The sequence below is a fragment of the Pseudopodoces humilis genome, chromosome 4, assembly GCF_049639895.1.
Source record: "Pseudopodoces humilis isolate 2021_Gansu_Grassland_sample_001 chromosome 4, ASM4963989v1, whole genome shotgun sequence".
Taxonomy (NCBI): domain Eukaryota; kingdom Metazoa; phylum Chordata; class Aves; order Passeriformes; family Paridae; genus Pseudopodoces; species Pseudopodoces humilis.
This window is the reverse complement of record NC_142203.1, coordinates 42,735,004-42,760,881: the sequence shown is the minus strand read 5'-3', so window position 1 is coordinate 42,760,881 and position 25,878 is coordinate 42,735,004. Positions and strand designations below refer to the sequence as shown.

At 37.6% G+C, this 25,878-nt stretch overlaps 1 protein-coding gene across 4 annotated transcripts in view; it reads left to right on the top strand.

The window, feature by feature from the left end:
* The window catches only part of VPS13A (vacuolar protein sorting 13 homolog A), a 111,488-nt gene that overhangs the window by 47,727 nt on the left and 37,883 nt on the right, over positions 1 to 25,878 (top strand). For all 4 annotated transcript variants that reach the window (XR_001331455.2, XM_088054416.1, XM_005522646.3 and 1 more), the window contains exons 34-48: positions 46 to 193; positions 1,102 to 1,252; positions 9,448 to 9,572; positions 10,265 to 10,434; positions 11,054 to 11,274; positions 12,490 to 12,722; positions 16,009 to 16,101; positions 17,238 to 17,594; positions 18,332 to 18,433; positions 19,724 to 19,882; positions 19,999 to 20,260; positions 21,125 to 21,285; positions 22,361 to 22,464; positions 23,722 to 24,019; positions 25,170 to 25,565. Coding sequence is in view for 3 of the 4 variants with exons in the window: in XM_088054416.1 (XP_087910542.1) it covers positions 46 to 193; positions 1,102 to 1,252; positions 9,448 to 9,572; positions 10,265 to 10,434; positions 11,054 to 11,274; positions 12,490 to 12,722; positions 16,009 to 16,101; positions 17,238 to 17,594; positions 18,332 to 18,433; positions 19,724 to 19,882; positions 19,999 to 20,260; positions 21,125 to 21,285; positions 22,361 to 22,464; positions 23,722 to 24,019; positions 25,170 to 25,565 (2,980 nt within the window). In the remaining variant the exon portion in view is untranslated. The remainder of the gene's footprint in view (positions 1 to 45; positions 194 to 1,101; positions 1,253 to 9,447; positions 9,573 to 10,264; positions 10,435 to 11,053; positions 11,275 to 12,489; positions 12,723 to 16,008; positions 16,102 to 17,237; positions 17,595 to 18,331; positions 18,434 to 19,723; positions 19,883 to 19,998; positions 20,261 to 21,124; positions 21,286 to 22,360; positions 22,465 to 23,721; positions 24,020 to 25,169; positions 25,566 to 25,878) is intronic.

Here is a 25,878-nt window from a genome sequence, read left to right as displayed (position 1 = left end):
ATGTGAAATATGTGAAAGCTGGAAGTATTTTGCTTCTCTTCACAGATCTTACTATGAGCAAGGTTCTTTGCAAACTGAAGTACAGTTGCTGCAGCCAGTCAATCTGGAAGTAGCTGTTGAACGAAATTTAGCTGCTGCATGGTATAATGAAGTTCCTGATATTGAAATATCTGGCCGACTCAAGCCTATGAATGTAAGCACTTATTTCTGAAAGCAACTGTTAAAATATTTTTGGAAAACAGATTAATTTTTCTCTATAAAATTCCAAGCTCAGTAGTTAAGGTATTGTTTGATTTCAAGACAGAGGTAGAACAGATTTTGTTGTTTCATAGGGTAAAAGGAAATGAATAGATTTTTGTTCTAATTTAAGCTCAGTATTTCATCTATGATACTCCAGGAGACTTTGTACTATGAATTACTGTTGCTAGTTAAAAATGCTTATTCTATTCTGGCCTTTTACCTGTCAGTGAAGGATTGAAAAAGTTGGGATTTATTGGTTTGTTCAATAGCACTGCTGAATTTGTATCTATGACAAGCCTGAATAGTTATTAATGACCTGCTGTGCCACATAGATATTCACAGATCTATGGGGCCAGATGGGATTCATCCTAGGGTGATTTAAATGTGAAAAAAATTAAATAAATAATGTAGATTAAAATTTAAACATAACATAATTTAAATTTAACATTAAAAATAGAAAGGTTATGAAGAGTGTGAGGAAAACCAATTTGCGAGATTTTGAAATAGAACTCTTAAGTATTACTGTAAAGTAACTGTTACTGTAAAGTGGCTTGTGACTAAATGCAGATAAAGATTTTGGTTGACTGTAGGTCAAACTGTGTGTTCATATTCTGACATTCCAGTTTCTAAACAGTAACTTGGTAGGGAAAGTTTGTGGATGAAAACAAAATGAGGTGTGACTTCTGATTTTTAGAAATTACTGTAAGGAGTTGTGTGAATTTGGGAAAAATGTTCAGCATCATAAACAGAGTCTCAGATGAGATTAATTTGATTTATCTGTTTATTTGTAAGCTTAGATTTTGGTTAACAAAAGTTATGCAAACAGAGTTGTTCTGATTTCCATTCCAATGTTTTTTAAAGCTAATTCTCAGTCAGGAAGATATTACCACAATACTGAGGACACTAAATGAAAATGCAGGTGAAAGCTCTGGTGCATCAACAGCTTTGCCAGAATCAAAAGCACCAACTAGTCATTCTAGTGAAACGCATGGTACTTCTCAGCAGTCTGCAGGTAACATTTTCTAAAATTACATCATCTGGCATTTTTAGGTATTATTGTCACTATATGGCTTGTGTTGGAATTGCATTTACGAATGGATGCCAGATTCATTTGTGTATACCAATACTGTAGAATCACAGGATAATTAAGGTTGCAAAAGACTTCCGAGATCATCAAATGCAACGTTTGACCAAACACCATGTCAACTAAACCATAGCACTAAGTGCCATGTCCAGGTCTTCTTGAACGCTTCCAGGGATCTTCACCTTCTTGAGCAGAAACTCTTCCTGATGTCCAGCCTGAACCTCCCCTCCCGTTTCAGCTTGAGGCTTTATCACCTTACCCTGTCACTCACTAGCTGTCTGTGAAAAGAGACCTGCCCCCATCTTGCTGCAACTTCCTTTCAACCTCTCTTTCACAAGATGAGTCATCTGGTCAAAAAAAGGAGATCAGATTGGTTAGGTATGACCTGTCTTTCCTAAACCCATTCTGAAACCATTCTGGCTGGACCTGATCCCTTAGTTGTCCAGTTTGTGCCATATGGTTACACTCAAGATGATCTGCTCCATAACCTTCCCCAGCACTGGGGCCAGGCTGACAGGTTTGTAGTTCCCTGGATCTTTCTTTCGTAGATGGGTATCCCATTGGCCAACCTCCACTCATCTGGGACCTCTACAGTTAACCAGGACTGATGATAAATAATGGAGAGTGACTTGGTGAGCTCCTCTGCCAACTCTGTCATCACCCTAGCTTGAATCCTGTCTGGCCCCATAGACTTACGAGCATCTAAGTGACACAGCAGTCACTAATTACTTCCCCAGGGATTGCAGCACCTCTCTTCTACTCTTTGACCCTGTCTACCAGCTCAGGTGGCCAGTTGCCCAGAGAATAACCATTTTCACTCTTAATGACTGAGGTAAAGAAGGCATGAAGTACCTCAGCCTTTTCCTCATCCTTGGTGGGAGGGTATCCCTCCACATCCAATAAAGAGTGGAGATTATTCCTTTGCCTGCTCTTTGTTGTTAATGTATTTATATAAATATTTTTATTTTACTTCACAGCAGATCGAGTGGCCAGGTTGAGTTCTATCTGAGTTTTAACCTTGCTAATTGTAGTTGGTTTAGTGCTGGCTAAATGCACTTACTAGAATAATTTACTCATTTTTTTGCTGTGAGATAAGATTTAGGAGGACAGTAAAGAAAGCTCAAAACTTGAAAGTTTATCAACAGAACTAAAAGAATAATAAGAATCAGAATAAAACCTTAAGAACACTTAACTCACAACCTTCTCTTTTTTTCTTACTGATAATGTAAATGGACAAAACTTGGGACTTCCAGTTAGTTTGCAACTTCTAGAATAGTTTTTCATCAATTTTCTTAGGGAGAAGAGTTTTACTTACAGAGAAAGTTTTCTCGTGGCTTCAATGTCACAGTGAATCAGCCACCTGGGAAAGGAAAATCTGTTTGCAGTGTTAAAATCCCTCCCCTTGATTTTGAGCTTTCACTACAACTGTTTTTGAGGGCTCTATTTTTTGCTAGTGGGGTACGTGTCTGAGGATGAGCTGTACAAAAGCAGAGGTTCTTTTCATTTATTTTTGAAATCATCTTTATCTCTGGGAACAGAGGTCTTCTTCTCCCCTGGGGGCAAAGTGTCTTTATCACTTTTATTTTTGTTAAAACTTCTAATTTGGTTCATAACAACTTGAACATCTGATTTACTTCAGCATGGATGCCTTTGCTCATGTCTATAGTTTGAACACTCTATCTCCCTATGGTTTTTTTCATGAATTACAGGGATATTCTAGTGTATCATAATCAACATGGCCTTACAAAAAGAATTTTAAGATTAAGGCATGTCCTCATTCTCCTCCTATTTGGAACTTGACTCCTTTGTTTATTGAATTTGGTGTCTTCCTGTTGTTTCTTTACGTTTCTTCTCCTTTTCCTTTTTTCTCGAGAGACGATTTGCATTTGCATTTTCAACTTTCATGCCTGCGGATGGTGGTTATATGATTGATCCCTCCGGGCGACAGCCGGAGCATTCGCGGTGATGTATTTCAGGCCACGCTGGGGGCTGTGCGAGGATCTTAAGGCTGTTCTGGCTGCAAGCCTGGTCCCTGCTACGTTCAATTCCAGCCGCAGGGCTACTTTATGCATGGGCTGCAGAGCCGCCCCTGGTCTTAGCCACATGATTTCCCTCGGCGCTGGGATAGCACCCCCCGGCAAGATGACTTGGCTGGAATTCTTCAGCGGCCGCACTGGAGGGGGGCGGCCGGGATCTCAGCAGCCGGGCTAGGACGCGGCTGGCCTCCCCTCCTCCTGCTTGGCAGCCGCTGGGGCCCGGCCCTGATGGGACGGGGCCCCGAAAGCTCCCGGGAAGGGGCCCGGCCCCGCCGCAGAGCCCACCCGGCCCAGCACGACCGCGCAAAACTAGGCCGGGCCAGCCTTTTACCTGTTTCCAGGCCGGAAAAAAAGTTTTTCTCGGGCTTGCCCGTCCTTAAAATGTGTTTTCACAGAAGCGCATTTAACTCTTTAAGTACTTTATCTATGTGTCAATCTTCAAAGCTAGTCACTGATGTCAGGCACTGAAGAAGCTCTTTGCATCTCCTCACAGAAAATTACTTCTGTAGTTAGTTCCTTCCCTCTCAGCCAAAAGTCAATTAATACAAAACCAACACACTAATTTTCTTTCTATGTGACTTAACAATATCCTTGTACTCTTCTTCCAGTTGCCTGCTCCTTCTTCCAAAGATCATGAACTCTGATCTTCCCCGCTGAGTTCCTCCCTATTTAGCCAAGCCAGCACATACAGTCTGGTCCTGTGCCTATAATATTTCCTTCTTAAAGTACATCTAGACTTCTTGGACCCGTTTGGTTTTAAGGGCTCATTGCCAAGGGACTAATTGAACCAGTGTTCTGAACAGGACAAAGTCCACCCTCCTGAAGTCCAATATTTTGTTGACACCCCTGAATATTGAAAACTCTTGTGTCACAGCTGCTCAAGATGGCTCCAACCACAACATCTCCCCCAGCCCTTCTCTGTTTGTAAGCAGCAGATCCAGCAGGGCAGCTCCTCGGGAAGGCTTACTTCCCAGCTGTGTTGGGAAGTTATCTTCACACACTCCAGTAATCTCCTAACCTGCCTCCTCTTTGCTGTGTTAAATTTCCAGAAGACATCTGGCAGGTTAAAATTTCACATGATTTCATGACAATCATGAAACGTCGGTCAACTTATCTTAGAATAGCTCATCCACTTCCCCATCCTCTATGGGTGGTCTGTAACAGATTCCCACCAGGATATCTGCCTTTTAGGCCTTCCCCCTGATTGTCACCCATAGATACTCAACCTTCTCATCACTGTCCTGGAGCTTTGTAAAGTCAAAACACTTCCTAGTGTACAGAGCCACCCCACTACCTCTCGTTCCTTGCCTGTCCCTTCTGAAGGGCTTGTAGCCATCCTATGCAACACTCTGGTCATCCCACCACATTTCTGTCATTGCTTTCCTGCTGCACTCCGGCTCCTCCTATTTGTTACCCATATTGTGTGCATTGGTATAGTTGCACTTCAGCTGGGCTACTGATTTTACCCCTAACCCTGGCATTCTGGCTCTAGGCTCATCTTAAGTGAGCCTGGTCTTATTCCGACCCCCCTGCAAATCTAGTTTACAGCCCTCTAATCAGCCCTGCCAACTCATGGACAAGAATCCTTTTACCCCTTTGAGACAGATGAACCTCATCTGTCCCCAGCAGTCCTGGTATTGCATCAATTAACTCTTGGTCAAAAAAAAAAATTCACTGATGTCACCAGCCTTCATGCAATATGTTCATGAGGTGGGTTCTCCTGTTCATTTCAGTGTTCTTCCCTGCAACTGATGGGATCAAGGAAAACACTAGAGGATCTCACAGAATCACATAATGGGTAAGGTTGGAAGAGACCACGGTGGGTCATCTGGACCAATCTCCCTTCTTAAATAGGATCATCCCAGAGCACATGGCATAGGATAGTGTCTAGGCAGTTCTTAAGTATTTCCGGTGAGGGAAATTCCACAACCTCTCTGGGCAATCTGTGCCTGTGTGTGGTCATCTGCACAGTAAGGAAGTTCTGTTTGGAACTTCCTGTCCATAACTTTCTTCCCTGTCCACCTCACTGTCCACTGATCCAGGCAACGCTTGCTGAGTTTGCCTGTGAGGATGTTGTGAGAGGCATTATTGAAAGCCTTGTTGGAGTCAAGGTAGACAATAACCACTGCTCTTACCTCATCCATCCATCCATCATCTCATAGAAGACATTTAGGTTGGTCAAGCATGATTCCACTTAGGTGAATCCATGCCGACTATTCCTTACTACCTTTTTGTCTTCCATGGGGATGAGGATAAGTACCTCCAGAATGAGGCACTCCATCACCTTTGCTGGGATTGAAGTGAGGCTGACTGGCTGGTAGTTCCTTGGGTCATTCTTCATTGCCCTATTTGAAAACTGGGATGACATTTGGTTCCTTTCAGTCCTCAGGCATCACTCCTAACCACCACAGCCTTTCAAAGATGATTGTGTGCAAGTCAGCTCTCTCAGCATTCATAAATATATCCTGTCAGAGTCCATGGTCTTGTGGATGTCAAGATTGCACAGGTGTTCTGTAACCCAATCCTCCCTTACCAGGAAAGGCTTTCTTCCAATGTTCCTTTACTCTGGCCTCCTGGGTCAGTGATTCCTGAGTGATTCCTGGGTCAGTGATTTCCATCAGTCTTGTCAGTGAAGACTGATGGAAAGAAGACATTCAGCAATTCCTCTGCTTCCTCTGTTACCAGTGTCCCTCCCACATTTAGCAATGTCCCATGTTACCCTTACTTTTACTTTTCTTATTGGAGAAACCATTCTTGTTGTCCTTGACATCCTTGGCCAGATCTAATTCCTGATGGGCCTTGGGCTTCATTGTCTCAACTTACCCTGACAACCTGTTTATATGCATTCCAAGTACCTTCACCCCGCTTACATCTCCTATGTATTTCCTGCTTATGTGTGTGTAGTATCAGAAGCCCTTTATTAATGGGCTTATCTTACCATGGAGGTCTCTTACCCCTTTGCCTGATTTCTTGCTCACTGGCCTGCACTGGGATGCCAGTTCTTGAGCCTGGAGGAAGTGATCCTTGAATGTCAGTTTCTCTTCCCTGCAGAGCCTATTTCTGTGGATTCTTTCAAGAAAATTCCCTGAAGTGGCTAAAGTTCTCTCTCCTGAAGTCCACGGTTACAATCTCACTTGCTGCATTTTTCGCTCCTCACCCAATGAGGAACTCCACAATCTCATGATCACTACCCAGCCAAGGCTGCCTCCAAACCTTCACATCCCCCACGAGGCCTTCCCTGCTTATTAGTGTGGGGTCAAGCAGCACAGCATTTCTTGTGGGATCCTCCACTATCCATGGCAGGAAGCTGTGATCAATGCTTTTCAGGAACCTGCTGGGCTGTTTGTGTTTCCCAGTGCTGGTTCTGCAGCAGATGTCAGGGTAGTTAAAGTTCCCCACAGGAACCAATGTCTGTGTTTCTGAGGCTTTGTGCTGCTTATCAGAGGCCTCATCCACTTCCTTCTCCTGCTTGGGTGGCCTGTAGCAAACACCCACAAGTGTCATCCCTACTAGTCTGCCCTTTTATCCTGACCCAAAAGTTTTTGACTTGCTCATCATTCACCACAAGGCAGAGCTTAATACCTTCCAGATGTTTCCTCGTATAGAATGTTTTTTGTAAACAGAATATAGCCCTTCATTTCAACAACCCAGTCATGTGAGCTAGCCCACCACATCTCTGTAATTGCAATTAAGTCAAAGTCCTTTGACTGCACACATGTTTCTCTTTTCTCCTGTTTGTTTTCCATACTGGGTGCGTTGGTGTACAGGCACGTTATAGAAGTATTTGATTGTGCAAAAGGACGCCCCTAGTCTGTCATGTGTTTACATCTTCAGATGCTTGTACTCACTGAGTGTATTCCCTCTTTAGCCTATTTTTTACCTGCTTGGGTGATCACTGTAGTTCTGCCCTTCCCACACCTCACCTCTGTCAAGCCTGGCCATATTATTTTTCCTCTTCAATTCTAGTTTAATTCTAGTTTAAATCTCTCTCAAGTTAACCCTGGAGTTAGCCCTGCTAACTCCTGAGCTAAAATCCTTTTTCCCCTTTGAGACAAGAGGATCCTGTTTAATGCCAGTGTTCTATAAACTGACCCATGATGAACAAAACCAAAATTCTGATGGAAACACAGGGTGTTACCAAGGGGTTCGTCTGCATGATTTTCTTGACAGGACAGAAGAGAACAGAACTTGTGCTCCAGATCCTGTCTCCTAGTAGTGCCTATTACCTGAGCCCCAGGAAGGCAGCAGACTTCCCTGTGGGCTGGGTCCAGCTGGCATGTAGGGCCCTCAGTTCCTCTCAGAAGAGAGTTGCAACAACTACTCTTCTTTCTCTTTTGCCTGAAATTGTGATGCATTTGGTTTACTGACTTGTGCTGGGTAACACCCCCAGATAGACCTTCATCTTCATTACCATTTGTTCTTCACTATCATTTGTTTCACCCTCAGGTGAGGTATAGCCTCATACCTATTTCCTGAGGTTACCTGTGAAAGCAAGGGAGGTAATTCTCCTGTTGCCCCCAGCTGGGACCTGTTTCAAATTTTCCCCTTGTCTTCTAGTTCCCCTCCTTCTGTCTGATGACAAGAGTGTTGGAGTTCCTCTAACTTGTGCTGGACTTCTACCTCCTACATTTCTCTCAGGAATTTTCACCAGTCTGTTTTTCTGTCAGACCCCGATACTCTTCAGCCTCTCTACTCCCTCTCTAAACTCAGCCACCAGGCTCAGCAGGTCATCCACCTGGTCCCACTGCACACAAGTGTAGTGTAGTGTAGTTCTGCCCTCTGGGGCTAATGCCAAGCTGCAGCACTCCCTGCAGCTGCAGACCTGAGCAGGTGCATGCTTCTGAGGAAGCTTGGTCTGGGTTGCTGTGCTCCTACTAGCAATGGCTTTTGGCTTTATGGAGACCACTGTTGGATCTGTTCTCTTGGGGTAAGTGAAAACCACCTGGTGAGCTCTCCTAATGAGCTGAGAGGGTCACTCTGCCCTCCTACATGCCCTGCTCATGTGAATTTCTGCAGCAAGTGCTGTACCACATCCTTCTGATGTGCCATGTCCTGTTTACCTTACCCACCTTTTCACTGTGCTCCAAGCTGCTCATGTTTGCTAGAGTCCTTTAAATCTCCTTTGGTTGCTCTGGCAAGGCTCTCACCATGTAGGCTGCACCTGGGATAGCTCCTGGACCCTGTCACTTCTCTCCCATCTCTTGGGTTTCCCTGACTCTGGGAACCCCCTACCAGGCTCTTTTGCCCTGTAACTGCCGGCACTGTGGCTCCCATTGTTGCTGCTGTCACTATGTGCCTCCTTGGCTGTTCAGGTCGGTTGATTGCCAGTTGACCTATTACCTTGACATTGTGGTTTGAGCTATAGCTAACAGCACTAATAATGAATAGGAGCAGCTGAGCCACTGTAGTGAGTTTTGGAGCAAGACATGAAATGTAAGGGTCTTGTTTTCCTGGCCATAATGCAAGGTAGCTCTTAAAAGTCTTGTCAGCTGCATTTGTGACCATCTCAACTTTGGAAGGCTGCCATTTTACTCTCTTTCCTGTATATGGTGGTTTCGTTGCTGTTCTGATTTAGTTTGGTTTGTTGTAATGATGACACCCCTGAAAGTTGTTCCTATTCAATAGATGTCACTGCCTATCAACTGTTCAGCACACATTGAAAAGGAAAGCAAGTAAAGTTAAGAAAACCATCTTTTGTTGAATTCTTTTATTAAATATGAAAACCAGAAACAATGTGGTAGATGAACAAATGAGGATGAAAGTAAATTTGTATTCTTTGTAAGACTTTCGCACACAGTACCATCCAATATTAAGGGGAAATTGTACATTTGTGTTTCAAAGATAGTAAAAATCTCATGTAGAATATGTAAGGGGGAGTGTTTTATATTCTCAAACATTGTGTGATTTTGCCAAAAGTTGTTATATAAGGCATGATAAACACATGCTATGTGTGGATGAATTTACATATGGAGAAAAAGGGAAGTTGCTGTGTTTATGGTCATAAGCGAGGGTGTTTAGTTTTGTTTTTTTCCTTATTTGCAGTCAGGTAATTTTCTTAATATTAACCATTTTTCTGATTCCTGAAAGGTGTAACTGTTGTGACATCAGCTGTGGTGGAATTGCATTCACCTATGAAAATTAAAACAACACTAAAACTGGACTTCAGATTTGACTCTCTTACTTTAGTGTTGTATAGTCCAAATTCAAAACAGGTGAGTAAAAGTTTGGTTACAAAGAGTAATCAGCAGCTTTTTGCCTAGAATCCTGGAAATTCTGAACAAGAATAGCTTAATTTATGACAGAGAAAGTGTTTTCTAGCAATAATAACAAGTGTAATGGAAATGAGAGAACAACTATTTTAGTTAAGTCGCTTGGCAGATACTACAGGAAGTAGAATAGCCAGTACATAATATGTGGCATCTTCTGTCATCTGACTAAAAATTGATGAAAATTTATATTAATTTAAAATATAGTTTGGGAAGAAAAATATGCAGAAGTATGAAACATATTCATTAGTTACACGTAGAGATGGATACATGGACACACACAAAATGATGATGGAGAAAGAGTCTTAAATTTGTCAGTAGGAATGCATTTATGTTCACCTTGGTTTAAACTTACAAAACTTGTCACCACATTTCTGACTAAATTTTGTAATTTATTATAAACTTAGGTCTCTCATTTATGTAAGCTTGCTTTAGAAAGACAGTAGAAGGGCAAAACTTCGCTCTTTGAAAGTTTTCTCTTGTATGTTGTTGATTGTGGTTGTCTTTTGAATTAGTAGTGGGTTTTTTAATTTATTATTATTATTGAAAATATCATCAGTTAGAATAAAACTGTGTATCACTACTATATATTATTTTTGTTACCTGTAATGAAATCTACAAATGTTTCATTTAAACAGGTTAACAGTTTGGATCAGAGAGATGACCTTTTGAAGCTTGCAGAATTTAAATTAGTTCTCATGTCAGCTGCTCTGAAAATGTTATCAGATGGTTCAATGAATGCGTCAGTCAAACTGGCAAACTGTACATTAGATGATAAAAGACAGTCAATCCAGAAGGCTACACCAAGGTCTGTAATTTTACATAATTTATTAGAGTTAGAAAAAGAGTTCATAATGTTTTAGTTTAATTAATTTCTGTTAAATTTCTATTAATTAATATTCTGTTAAAACTGCAATAGTTTTAGTGTAGGGGTTCTTAAAGTACCTGTTACTGTGGATTTATGCGTTTCATGTGCCTTTTGTTCCACATATCTTTGAGAGACCAGTGCTAGATACAAAAAATGAAATAAACTGAACTTTAAATATAAATTTAATAAATGTGCATAGAAAACAATTTCACTTCCCACTTTAATGAAATGCTAAGTGAGACTGAGATGATGTTTCGTGAGTAGTAACAAACTTCATTAAAATGTAGTACTTTAGATATGTGAGCAAGTAAATATGATGGTTTGACTTGTTAAAATTATTAACACCTTTTGTTTCCAGTGTATGGGATTCCAGTTAGTTTTAAAGTTATATAAAATTTGTGCTAATGTTTTTATTGGTCATGCCCTAAAATTATTTTTATTGCTTTTTAAGTTTGATATTGTTAATGTATTGCATCTGGAATGAGAATCTTGAATGTTCTTCAGTATTTGTGGCTGGCTTTTTATTGTTTCATTAAATGGCACCTTAATTGTTTTTCAGAATGGTGGAAATGAAACATGGATTTGAAAAAAAAGTTATGGTGGATGTAAACTACAAACAGGGGAGAGATGGCACTGTTCTTGATGTTATTGTTCAAGAGATATACCTTTGTGCAAGCATGGAGTTTCTACTTACTGTAGCAGATATATTCCTAAAGGCTAATGCAGAAAGTGCTGCTGCACAGAGAAATCTCAAGCAGTCATTACCATCAAAGGACCAAGGTATATACACCAGTATACACTGGAGATCGTTTAAAATACGTATTTGAATATCATCTTAATTTTAATACTATGTAAATAATACATATGTATTTAATTATTATTAATATTTAATACTATGTAATTAATGCTATGTAATACTATGTAAAAAATACAATACTCTTTTTATGCTATTTCCTGTGTTAATATGTATAGAACAGCTTGTAACCATTGATGTTGCTTTCTTTGCATCATGGAAATAGATTAATAACCTTTAGTCTTCATTTCCAAATGAAGTCTTGTTTCACTAGAGAAAGAAGATACCTAAAAATGTATGTTTAAAATAAAATAGGAATAATAACGAAGCATATTATATTGTGCTTGCTCATGGAATGGGCCTGCCTAATATTGTTGCCTAGAAATGTAATCTCATTTGTCCACTGATGTGCATTACTTCCTATATCAGAAAACAGACTTTTAGATTGAGCACTTGACATAAAAAATTGGTCCATTAGAGCATCAGAGCAGGAAATATTATTTTTATGCTTCCAGGACTCAAGTAGTTCTCACCAGGTATGCCAAAGCAAGTCCCTGTATTTTTGGTGTTGTTTTCCTGTGCCGTGAATATCATGGTGGTGTCCCTTTCAGCCAGGCCTGCTGTGATTATTTGCTGGTGATCAAAGTCTGAACAGATAAGGAAGTCTTATATGAAAGTGTATTTTTATTTCAAGTGTTTACATTAGGCATCCATAATGCTGCATGATTGTCCTGTGGAAAAATGAGGGTTTGCTACTCCAGAGTAATGTGGAGTAATGTGCCTGGCATTTTCGTAAGACTCTTATCAGAGCTGGCCCGTGTAGGTATGGAGTGAAGCTTATATATTTGTTAATGTCACAGTTAGTAGTAGTGGGGATACTGTTACCCTTTTTATTTTGACTGAGAAGCTTTGTGGAGATTTTTGTTGCACACAAGAGTAATTAGATATTAAATGGTTTTGTGTCTTCAATGAAGAGCCTAGAAATGTCAGTTGCAGGGATTGACAGATTTGCTAACACTAGTTGTGATAGACCTTACCCCTAAATAGGCAAGTCCTCCCTGTAAGTTACAAGAATGAATTAATTTTTGTAATTAATATCATTGATTATAATAATAAATTATATTAATAATTAAATCACAGCAAGAAAATAATAGAAATTGAATCTTTGAACAATTAAACTAATGCAATTTATATTTCTGAAGCATCTGTGCAGCCTGTATCTACGATGGAAGTGAACATTGTTGTTAAAAATCCAGAGATTGTGTTTGTGGCTGATTTAACAAGAAGTGATGCTCCTGCGCTGGTGGTTACAACACAGTGTGAGGTCTTCATTAAAAGTAGCCCTGAAAGGTACAGCATGACAGCTGCTGTTAGAGAGATACAGATGAAAGCATGCCCATTTCTTCCAGAAGAAAGGAAAGGGAACATTACTACGGTGAGTTTGCAGCTGTTCAGTGTATATTTAAAAGGTGCTGTTTAACCTATACTACTAAAATACAAGTAATATCTGAAATGTTCATCATTAAAATGTATAATACAGTATAGTAGTATACATTTACAGTATGAGTAAAGTTTTGTAGCTAAGATTTTTTTGATTTTATTCTTTTTTGTCTAATATGCCTAAAGCAGCATCTTGACCTGTGGCATTGGGGTTTGCTTTGTATGACAAGCTACAATGCAGAGCCCAAAAGAGTAAAAGGTTAATTATCTTTCATATCCCATGTGAGCCAAATAAATAGAGTTTCGTAAGTGTATGCTACGTCAAAAGCAGTATAATAAATTTGGAGTGCTATCAGTCTACCCATGTCCTCAGACCAGACATGAATTTTGAAGAGCAGATCTTTTCAGCTCTCTGTTAATGCCTGTTTACTTACGGAGTGACATAGGAAAGACCAAAACTATAAGCAGAAAGGACTGGGGCTTCCCTTTCATCTCAGTTTCAGGTAGAATCATAGCACCTCAGTTTACTTCTTGGGTATACACAGTCTTTAATTGTACTAAAATGTTAAGTCTAGTCATTTAGAAAGCAATGAACTAGCATTGATAGACACAATACCATGCAAAGTTGTTTGACTTTTATTTTTGTAGCTGGCAAGTGTGGCATAAACATTACTTTCTGTGTAGAAAGCTATTGGCAGGCTTCACACCAAATTTTTCCTCTTACAGGAATATCTTCTGATGGAATCCCTTATCTCAGACTGTAGAAACAGAGAAAAAGACCTGAATCTGGCAGGATGCTTGTGCTGTAGATGGAGGAAAAAACTTCAGAGGACAGTAGTTTAAGTGCTTAAAACAGTACCTTCCTTGAAAGATGAAGAAAGTTCTTGAGGAGAGTCAAAAATAAAAAAAGTTACCCGTAGGAACGTAACTGCTCCTTTTGAAAACATATGTGTAAGCAAACCTCTGAACCCAGGTTTTCTGTAAGCAGTCTAAATTTAGTCTGGGAAAGGGTAATAGTTTGAAAGCAAGCCGGTGAGAGATGCAAAGTCGGAAATACAATTTAATAGGAAAATTAAAATAAATGCAATAATACAGAAACACTGACAGAGTCAGACGACAACCTGACACCTTGCTGGTCAGGACATTGGTAGCAGTCCAATTAAATGGTGGCTGCAATCCTGTTGAAGTGGTAGATGTGGTTCTGTTGAAGGAGTGATTCTGTAGAAGGCTTTGATCTTCCTCTGAAGGTCCAGAGGTAGTTGTGGAGCTCTTGTCCTCTGGGAAATTGGTGGATAAGGCTGCCTGTGATGTTCTCAGATCATATCCAGGTAGGAATGCTTGGTTCCACCCTCTGGGCAGAGCATCACACAATGGGATGATGTAATTTTTGAGTCATGCAGTGAGGCTTTTCTGCCCATTAGCAGAAGTTATCTCGTGGATTATCACAGATGACTCATGGAGAGATAAGGAGCACTGCCCCACTTGGTTTTAACAGTTTATGAAGATGGTAATAGAATATATAGTTTTGGGTACATCTTACATTGTAACCTAAGACAGAAAGTAATTGGGTTGGATGAATTCAGCCTTTTGATGACAAAACCATCAAAACTGAGAGACCTCTAAGATAACTTAGTCCAACTGTCAACCCAGTGTAGGAGCAACAGAGAGATGGGGACTTCAGACAACTCTTCTTTAGAAAGCTATTTATTCCATAGACTAGATTACAGCAGTGGGGGTTGTGGGTCAGCCTACAGCTGCTAGCTATAGGCAAGCCGTGTGTCCTGAAGCCCCTTTAGTTCTGGTTACAATGCATTGCATATTTTTCTTTACTGAGCATCTTAATACATAACAACCAATCAGCATCATAACACAATAGCTTTACATTTATATATATCCTATCAAAACTGCTAAAATTATCATATTATGTTAGTGACTAACCAATCATTCGAGTTAGTAATTTTTTTGTTTTGCAGTGGAAAATCCTTCTTGCTTTGGTAATAAACCTCTTTCTGGCTGCCTGTGCTTTGTTACTTGGTAGAAAGTGTGCTTTGTTTGAAGACCACTTAACCTGTTGGACTTCAGCCATACAACCTCCTTCTAACTGACTAAACCTTTGTTCTAAACCTTCCAACTCAACTAAACCTTTGTTCTCTCAGCTATTTCAGCAACAACTGGCCCTAAAAACATCTTTTTTATATCAAAACTTGCTTTCACTTCTAGAGAACCTTCTGCTAAGCATTCGTATCTGTGAAACTTTTCTACTAAATTTTCATCCTTCCCATTAACCCATTACTACCATGGTCACCCCTTAACCATATCCCCAAGTGTCATGTCCAGATGCCAAGTAGGGAAACTAACCTCTAGATTTAAAATAGCATGAATGATGAGGGGTTTTTTGTGTGTTTCTCATATATGTGTTGGTCTAAAGAGGAATCTCTTATTTTTCATTCCTGAATGCAATACAGAGTAAGAAAAAAAGGTAATTTGAGCAACAGAATAAAAAAACATTATTATAGACAAAACTTCTGTTAGATCAAACTCATTTGGGGAAAGTGTCATCAAACTAATTCAAGGTATATCTGTGCCTCCAGCATCTAATTCAGATATGGACAGAAAAGATGGCAGAGTCAATATGGTTTGCAATTACAGTTTTTGAAAGACTAATCATCTCAGATGGGGATCAGAGAGCAAATTCTCCTGTCTGTACAGTGTCAGTAGAGTCTAATTTCATCTGAGTGCTCTATTAATAACACAGCACCTGTTTTGTTTATAGCATACCTCTGATTTGGTAAACTTCGGCGAGTGAAAACATTCAGGGACTGATAGCGAAACAAAGCTTGAACTGAGTGGTTGTGATTCAGACATATTCCGTTATGTTGTTACTCAGGAAAACTATAACTGTGTCATTGCTGTCTTGCAACTGAAGAACTGGTTCTTCTCGAAAGGCAGAGGCATGGTGGTGCAGCACATTGAAGGCATCTGCAGACTTTACCATAAGAATGGAGTTACTGAAGTGTAATGCTTTTTACTGTGGATGACTTCTCAATCTTTAGTGATTGAGAATGGCTGAGGTGGTGCTTCTAGATATTTGTTTTTTCTTTGAACTTGTCATTAGTGTTCAGATTTCTCTTAATTTTGAATAATGAAATATTTTTCAATTCAATTATCTTTCAGTTTTGAAGAATGAAGTAAGTTTTTTTTCAGTACTTTTTATGTGTACGATTTCAAGGTAAGTTTTTAATTATACTTTTTTCTCTATATGACGTGTGTTTGTTGTACAGGTATTGCAGCCTTGTGACTTCTTCTTTGAAATGAAACAGTCAGGAACTAATCCACAGACAGCTGATCTAACCATTAAATCTCTAACAATAGAAGTAAGTAAACTTGTGTTTGTCTTAATTTTGGGCAAATTTGGGAAGAAACCTCTGAATTGTGTCCCTCCAGAAAGCAAATTCAAGCAGCCCCTCTTCCAACTGGTTCAGGAAAAGATTTCCTTAGAGAATAAGTGGGAAAACCTGTTTATTTAACAAGCAAAGTATCTAAAAGCATAAAAAAAAATTAAAAATATTAACAATAAAACCTCTCACTGTTTGAAGAGATGGCAAATTCAGGAAGTCCTTGTTGTGGGGTGTAGCTTGGCTCACTCAGTCTCGTATCAGTCCCTCTGATGCTGGAAAATGCCAAGGCCCAGGCCCCAGTGGGCCACAGATGTGAGCTCCCAGTGTTTGTCTGGGGTTTTGGTCCAGAGCAGGTTTGAACGGATCCAAGAAAAGAAAGAGAAAAAAAAAAAAATACAGTCCAGGGAGCTTCTCTGCCTCAGCTAGCTAAAAACTAACTAAAAAGCAAAGGAGAGCTCTCTTCCTGTCCATGCTGCTGACAACACAGTCTGGAAAGAGATGCAGGGGAGTGAGTGCAGTTTCTGAAAGCAAACTGCAGCTTCTTCTTTCCCTCCTTCCCTCTCAGAACCTGTTCTAAAGGTGCAGAACTTAACATCCAGCATAAACAGAACAGACAGTTGGGGATACAAACATCATAAAGTCACCCCAGGACAGTATTGTATTTTTAGTTTTCTGCTTCTCACTCAGCAGGCTATGAAGTTTCTTCAGGAATGACTGAAGTCAGGAATTGTTCCTGTTCTTCATTAGAAGAACACCTACCTGTTGAGCATGTCAAAATGAATAAGATTGAAAGTTAACAACTGTGCCACTCTGCTTCAGTTTTGAAATCTGTGCATTATAAAATGGCTGGTATGCAGAGATACATCTTGAAATGCTAGGATAAATCATTGAATGATGTAGTTTAGAAAGCTTCCATCAGGAAATAAGGCAGGGGTGGCAAATCTGAAAAGATTGAGCTATTGCTTGTGGAAGGGGAAGTATGTTTGAATGAGAGTCCTGTAGAAATTGGAAGTGTTTTCTTTTTGAAACATACTTGTTATACTTTTGTGACTGAAACTAGCTGTTTCTGTACTAGAATCTCATTTGCAGTTATTCCAATTTCTTTTCTGTAGGTTTCACCAATAATCATAAACACAGTAATTACTATTACATCAGCTCTTTATCAAACTACAGAAGCAACAAAAGAAGAGATTAGTCAAATTCCTCCTGATTTGTGGAATAAGAAAGATATAAAAAACCTGAAAATGTGGTTTCTAGAAGAGACTAATGAAAATGAAGATAAAAATCCAAACACAGAACTGGTTCCCACAGGAGAGTCATTGAAAATTAATATAGAATCTGTTTTTCTAACACTTGAAGCTGGGGTTGGGCACAGAACAGTGCCAATGCTTTTAGCCAAGTCCTCATTTACTGGAGAAGTCAAGAACTGGAGTACTCTAATCAACCTACATTCTCGTCTTGAGCTAGAGGTGAGGAATCTTACAAAAAGGAACAGAAGTTTTCCTAGGATGCTAAGCCTTATTGTCTAAATTTTACATACATGTTATTTAGACAATAAAAGAAAACCCATATATTTGATGACTAAACTACAGATATGTGTTGTGGGAGCATGATGGGAATGATGGGTTAAGATAGCTAAATTAAAATGAAAATCTGATGCATCAGATGTAATGTTAATTAATGGCACAGTAATTGGTGTTATGCAGCCTCAAATTTGCACTCTTTGACTCCTAAAGACCTATTGCATTAGTGTTAAGTGTTGGAATGGCAATTGGCTAAAATATCTAATAATTTTCAGTTAATATTACAGTAGAATATGTGTTGTTTCTAAAGAATACAATGTGGTACAAATTTTGTTCATAAAACATCCAAAGTGATTCATATTTGGAAATTAATGACAAAAGTCAGTGATTGTTGTAGGTAGATTCTTCCTTATTTATAGATCTTTTGAATTCCAGTGCACCTACCATTTAAGCCAAAATTATATTTTAGTGGCACAATTTTTACCACTTTCTTGGAACTGGGACTTTGCAGTAGAGATTGCCTCATTTTTTTCTCTAATGCATTTGTTTCATCTTATGGTAGCAGCTGAAAGTGCAATCTGATTATGAATCTTTTAGATTACCAAAATAATTAATATACTTGTAAATCAGAATTTTATATTTAAGTTTTACTAAATTCCTAACTGATTTCTGGATTTTGATAGGTACATTATTTTAATGAGATGTTTGGTGTGTGGGAGCCTTTGCTTGAACCTCTAGAAGTTGAGAAGACTGACTTATTCAAGCCATGGACTCTTGAAATCAAGGTATGGTTTCCAAAGCTGAACTCAAATATCACATTACAATACCTTAGAAAAAAACAAATGCTCTCCACCTTTAATTTCTGAGACTAATCTAACAATTTTGTTCTTTCTTGTTGGTTACTGAGAGTTTTTTTTCCAAAATAGTAAATGAAACCAGCTGTTCTACAAGGAAAGATCTAGACTCACAGATCTCTTAAATACTGTTTTTCAGGTGGCAGATTTTTATTCTAGTTGCACAGGGTTATCAAAACAGCTTTATATCAGCTTGTCCTATTAGGCCATAGCCACTGCACTGATTCCACAATAGTATGTGTTGCAGAATTGTGTTGGAAAAACTGATAGTTGTTGAGTAGCCCGAAGAGTATTGTGGGAGTAGTGCTCTTAACACTTCATTTTCATCTTTCATGGAAATAGACTAGGTTCTGTTCTCAAACTAGGTAAGAGGTTATCAAAGGATGGGAGGTACTTTTTGTTTGTCCTCTTTCTGTCTTAACTGTTTCATTTCATTGTTTCCTGACTTTTTTTCGAAACTGTTCAAGTATTTTTAGCCTGAGAAGTTGCTCAGAATTGAAGACCCACCCTTTTCCTAGGACTACCATCAGAACCTTTCGACAATAATAGCCTCAGAAGGATAAAGACTAAGTTACTGCAGTTAAGAAACTGCAAATTTAAAATACCCCCAACAATTTTTCAGAAAGGTACAAGACATAATACAAAAGAGAGGTAGAAGATAGTGAGTCAAACCTCCTCATCCCGATATGAAATAAAAAATTTAGAAATACATAATTTCCAAAAGTTTTGAAGGCTACAGAATATATTCCATCAGGATTTTTTTATTTTTTCTTTCAGCCAAATTAAAACAAAATAGGTATTTGATTTGGAAACACATAACAACTAAATTTGGCGACTGTTTTAACACTAGGAAGTCAATTATGTGTAACATTTTACACTTTAACTTCAGTTAATTTACATTTAACTCAAGAGGTTAAGATGAATGTTCTCACACAATATTTATTGAATATGTTAGTATATATTTTCTTTACTTTTGAATAATCATAAATTTAGCTACTGTTACTGGAATTTCATCGACTTCCTGAATATATTATTCGCCTCTTGTCTTATTCTCTTCCTCTTTCATTTTTATTTGAGAATAAAAACTTAAACAAAAACAACAAAAAAGAAAACTCTGTCAGGACATAGAAATAGGAAAAGGAGACATAGTGAGTCTTAAGGTGAAACTTTCTTCTACAGAATGAGTGGTCATATAAGAATTCTTTAAACATCTCCTTTCAGATGAAGAAGGCTAAAAAAGCACTGTTTGAATCAGATGATGAAGAAGAAGAGAACTACAAAGTTCCAGAATATAAAACAGTAATAAATGTTTCCTCAAAAGACCAGCTGAACATTACACTGTCAAAGCTAGGACTGCAAATGTTGAGTAACTTGGGCACGGTAAGAAAGATTCCTTAACAATGCAATGTAAGAATTGCCTGATGAATACATGCAGAGATCATCTTGGTGAAGTCTTACTCAGTATGTTTGTTTTTTATTGATTCTTTGCTTTCTAGGCATTTGCTGAAGCAGCTAGTCAAACTTCAGACATCTTCAAAAAAGACCGAGCACCATTTGTAGTAATAAATTCTTTAGGAGTTCCTATCACAGTCTCGCCTAGTGATTCCTTTAGTGTCCTTAATGTTGAATTTGGAGCAAAAATATTTCATTTAGAAGACAAAGAGAGTTTAAATATGGAATTTGTCAGAACTAGAAATGAGAGTGACCAGTTCACAGCAATGACAACCCTGTGTAGCAAGAGATTTTACATTCAGATCTGTAAGTTCCAAAGTTCATGTATCTTCTGTTTTTGTAAATATTTATCATGCTTAATACAGTGTCTTGTACAAGTCAATTAATTTTGGAGGACAATGTAACATGAAAGGGATGTCTCTTTGAATTCTAGATGCATGGCAGTATTTGAAATACTGCCTTAGCTTTTACAGCTGAAAATTATATAATTTTTGCAGCATAGGTTTTCTACTGCAATAAACTATTTATGTAATAATCTTTATTGTAGTCAGATATTCGTTTGCATTTATATGTTATTACAGAATTCAGCTGCTCAAAATAATTTGTTTTAGAATTGAGTACTGTGTATATGTGTGTTTACAGAATTTATTCTTGAGAGAAATGTTTTTAAGAAAAGATGGTTTTAAATAATTTTAAACAAACCATAGTTAAAGCCAAAATTAACATTTAGCTATTTTTAGTGGTGTATGTGTTTACAGTTTGAATTGATTTATTGTAGCAATTGGCAGTTTTTCAAACTTGACCATTTGATATATTAATTGAGTTGCTTTTACAATATAAGACCTGTACTCTGTTAATAAGCCTTTACATCCTGTAAACTTTTCCTGTGAGGCACTAATTTTATTTGCAGTAGCAAAACCCACTTAAATATTTGAGTGATGGACAAATTTACTCTTTTCCTTGTGGCAAGGAAAGAATCTTTGCTGTTTCCTTAGTAGCACTGTAAAAGCAGTGTATAAAGAGTGCTGCTTGTACTTTTTCATCCAGAGGGCAGTTTTTTTATTATTAGATTGAGTGACACGGAAAATTCTACTGAATACACATTTTTGTCTTTCAACTCTTTCTTTGTGCTCCTTTTGAGTGTTTCATGTCTCATCTTGCACATTCTAGGTCCTCATAATCATTCTGCTGTGGAGAAGATTCCATTGACTAAAGTGGGTCGATGTATTTACAAAGTGAGACACGAGGAATCAGGCGTTGAGAGGTCAATTGTCAGTCAAATTGACACGGTTGAAGGAAGCAAGATGATAACTATACGTTCCCCTGTTCAGGTCATTATATATCCATACATTTAATTTTTTAATGACTGAAAATAATCCTGTCATCTTTAAATAAACATGAAAAAACAGATTTTAAAAAGTTACCTGAATGGTCCATATAACTTTGCTTTGTGTTTGATTTTTCAAGAATAAAAAGCATTTTCAAAGTGACAGATGGGTTGGATGCAGGTGGACATCAATCAGATTTTGGATCAGGATCATTCATTAGTAATGTTAACTAATACTGCCTCTAATTTTGGTCTTGAACTATTTGCTTAGTATGAAGCCATCAAATTTCTTTTAATCTTACCTTGGTTCCACAAGTTATCCTTCAGTCAGGTTATTTAATTTTATTCATCCTGTACCATTGATATGTTATTTTCAAATTTAGTACAATGTCATTTGAAAAGTGAGACCTTCAAGTGTCTATGTCTTTTGTTTGAGTAGTATTTTTGATAGATATTGTATGGTTTATAACTACAGTGAGGAATCAGATATTACAGTTCAATATATCTCTGTCTCTTACAGAGGTAGTGTTCGTGTTACATTTCAGTTAGTTTTTTTTTATCAAAGTGCTTTATGATTTGATTAATAACAAAATTTACTGTTTGATTATTTTCTGCATTTTTTTCCTAAGAGCTAATTAATGCCATTCAATTAACCACATAATAAATAAAAAAGAATGTTTGCAAGAAAACTAGGTGCCCCAGGATGGACATTAATGACTTAACCTTAAATTTTTGACTTCCTTTATACTTTCACTATGGATTTTTGAACCTTGTATTTATTATATTTTTAGGAGACCACTGTTTGGAATGTCACCATATAGTTGAGATTTGCTTGTCTTTGGTTTTTCAAAGTCTTTTGTTTCTCCTTAAAAAGCATTTAATAAACAAAATATAGCATTAAACTGCACAACCAAATAATTTAAAAGTATTTGCTCTTTTAGAGACAGTTCTTCTGAAATATTGAATGGTGTATGGGTAAGATGAAAAACAAGACTTCTCATTCTTGCTTTATTAAGCTGAAAATACTTTGTCTTTACAGTTTTTCCTAATATGTGTTGTTGCATTTTTATTTTACGTAGATAAGGAATCACTTTTCAATCCCGTTAAATGTTTTTGAGGAAGGAAGATGTTTAGGGACTGCTTCACCAGCAAATGAATTCAACATACCCTTTTCTTCTTACAGGTAGTTTATTTTTCTTTTATAGTAGAATACATTTATACATTTTTAATTATTGTATCCATACAGTTATGCAAAAAAATTGTTTACCTTTGCTACTTAATACTTAAATAATACTGTGCTGTCTTTGTTGGGTAGGATCTTCTCAGGGCATGTAGTCTGTGTTAAACAGAGTACTATTTCATTGTTGAATTTGAAGTATTTTGAAATCCATTTTTATGAACAAGTTAAATTATCTAAGCTACTTTAAAAATCTGAGCTCAGGTACTTCTGGAACTTGTAACTTACATGATACACTTCTTAGTGGGTGGTGTTTGGTGAATTAGTGCAGCTTTTTTTTTTTTCCTGAAAAGGCTTCTTTTGATTTTTTGATTGTGAAGTAACAGATTAAAAGCTATACACTTAAACTCTTTCGAAGATGTAAAAAAAGATTCATCAACCTTAGAAAAAGTTGGCATATAGCATAGCTATGCTATTATCACATTCAAGCTAATAACAAAACTGCAATGAGTTTGAATGTACGTTTTAGCTGAACTGTCACCAAGTTTTAGGTAGGTAGGTTTGCTTTGATCGATTTTTTTATGGTTGCAGAGACTTCCTTCTTCTGTTTTCTCCCAAACACTCATCTCATTTTTTACAGCGAAAGCTTTGCATCTTCTTCATTACTTAAGTTATGTTTTACTGTAGATTCATTAATTCATTGATACTTCTAACCACCTGTATAAGATTTAGTGATGTTCCAGTTGTGTAGATGAGTTCCACTAGGCAGTCAGGAAATGTGTTAAAACAAAAAAAAATCTTCATTCAGAAGCAGGTGTATTAAATTCAAGCCATTGCCTTATGAAAGCCATGTGTGTAAATAATCCATGAACTAACTTGATGATTTACGTGACTGAAAAGAGGAGCATTTTCTGCATGTTTTAGGAGTAAGTTGTTGATGCAGACCTTTAGCTTAGAACAGGAGCAGAGTAGCACATGTAAGGAAATTCGGTAGTTTCTTCCTAAGAATCTCCAATTACTCTTTCTTTGTATGGGAAGCATGTGGAGGTATGGAGCAAAAAACCCCAACTGTTACAAGAGTATGAAATTTTGGGATCCAGTCCATAATTTGATTCCTCTTTTAATCAAGATAAAGGCGGGCAATGAACTACTGCTAGAAATCTTCATAAATACAAATATTAAAATGTCCCTGTTGCACAGTACTTTTTTATAATTGCAGCATTCAGTCAAATATTAAGTGTCTAAAAATGTTTTCATTTACAGATCCATACTGAGTTTGCAACCACTAGCCAGTGAAAACGGAGTGGGTGGAGAATATGATATGTGTGAAGGAATTACATTTGATGAAATTATGAAAAATGTTGACGGTTTGTTACAAAGGAAATGCCAGTCTGTGAGGTCAACTAACCACTCACTTATCATCAATATTGTTCCTGTAAAAGATTCATTGACAACTTCATTAAGTGCAGAAGATGAATGGGATTTTCCATATGTTGTTCATTTATGGCCTTCTGTTCTTCTCCGCAATCTTCTTCCTTACCAAATAACTTATTCCGTGGAGGTAATTACATAATGCTTGAATTCTAGTGATGTTTCCCACTTATATTGTGAAAGCTAGTTGAAATGAGACTGGAATGAAGGGGTTCTGGTGGAGTATTTGTGAAGCAAGTTCACAGATCAGGGCAAGTCTTAAATAGTCAAAGTCTGTATTTCCAGAATTTAAATATTATCATAGAATGTGAAATGTGCTGTTAATGAAGCCATACTTTAGATATGTATGCTAAGTGAAGCTTAACACTGTACAAGGTGGGCCCTGTGAGGGTCACTCAGTTGCTCAAGAGCAACTTGAGCCTCATTAAATAGTGCAGCATTTTCTGTGAAGACTGCCTCAAGTGGATGACCCTATTGTTAGCATTTTATGTACAGTCACTGACTTTCAGCAGTAGCTTTTAACATGCTTTGAACAAGTTCTCACAGACCTGCCTTTTTTCCAGGTTTTGGCTTGAATTTCAGTCTATTGCCAGACTTCAGATTCCTTCCTGATGAAATTAAACAATTAGGTGCACTTTGACTGTTAATAGGTATTCTTTCCAGTGTCAGATGAGAGACAGTCTTGCGTAAAAGATCTAAAACGTGTAGTGTAGACATTGATTCCTCAGCACTGTATGTTTCATTCCATGGATCTGGTATAATTGTATCCCACTCCTTATTGATGTTGCTTAGGATAATAGAAATACAGTTGGGAGACAGATTTTTTTCAGATGGTCTTAATATTTAGTATTTGAACTCAAATAATAGAATCTAATAGTAAAACTTCATCACAAATAAACAATTGCTGGGACTGTAGCTTGTACCAAATGTTTGGAAGTAATAAGCTCTGTATGTCTTTTACAAGTTTAAATTTAGTGAAGAAAATGCTGTGTTGAGGAAATTTGTCATTTAAGAATATTTGTGTGTTTGAATTTGGTGATAGACGGGCTTTTTGATGTCGAATATTGATGACCATGCACTTAGGTTCTCTTTTCAAAATGTTGTTTTAAGGTAGACATTTAGGAAAGTAACACAGTTAAATAGTACAAAAGGTATTTCAAAATTATGCCTAAATAGCTTGTATCTTAATTTTTAAAGCTAGCTAAAAAATAAAAGTTGATATGAATTTAGTGTGTGATCATGTAAATGTATCCTGTTTGGTATCTGCTTGTCTTTCTAAGGGAAATGGGAACAAATATGACACTCTACAAGAAGGATGTTCAGCCCAGATTCATAATGCAGTCTTGGACCAAACAAAACTAGATTTGCAGTTGCTTAACTATCTTGATCAAAACTGGAGAAGCGAGTACCAGATAAAAAGCAATCTCCCTGATATCAGCTTCACCACATTTCACTGTGTCACAGAGCTGGATAAGACTGAACTGGATATTGCTGTTCATGTGACCTACACAACTGGGCAGATGATAATAGCAATTCACAGTCCTTACTGGATGGTGAATAAAACTGGTCGAATGTTACAGTACAAAGCGGATGGTATTCACCGCAAGCATCCTCCAGATTACAAAAAACCCCTCCTTTTTTCTTTCCAGCCTAAAAACTTCCGTCAAAATAACAAGGTATTGTATTTTGCAAACCTGACACCTCTGTACTCCCTCATGTTGTTGTGTGAAAGCATTTTTATATTTTAAAATGTATTTACTGTATTCTATGCTCTGTGAAGGGCATGAAACTAATATCTCTGTCTAAAAACAGTGTTCTAAATAAGCGTATTGTCAAATATGCTTGAGATAGGAAATTTACATTATCAGAGGTGTTATTAAGGAAGATATCCTCGCTTGAAAGAAGTTCACTGAGAAGTGTTTTCTAAATAAAAAAAATCCTTTTACTTTTTAACCTTAATAAAGGTTCTTATTCCGAATAAGACACAGC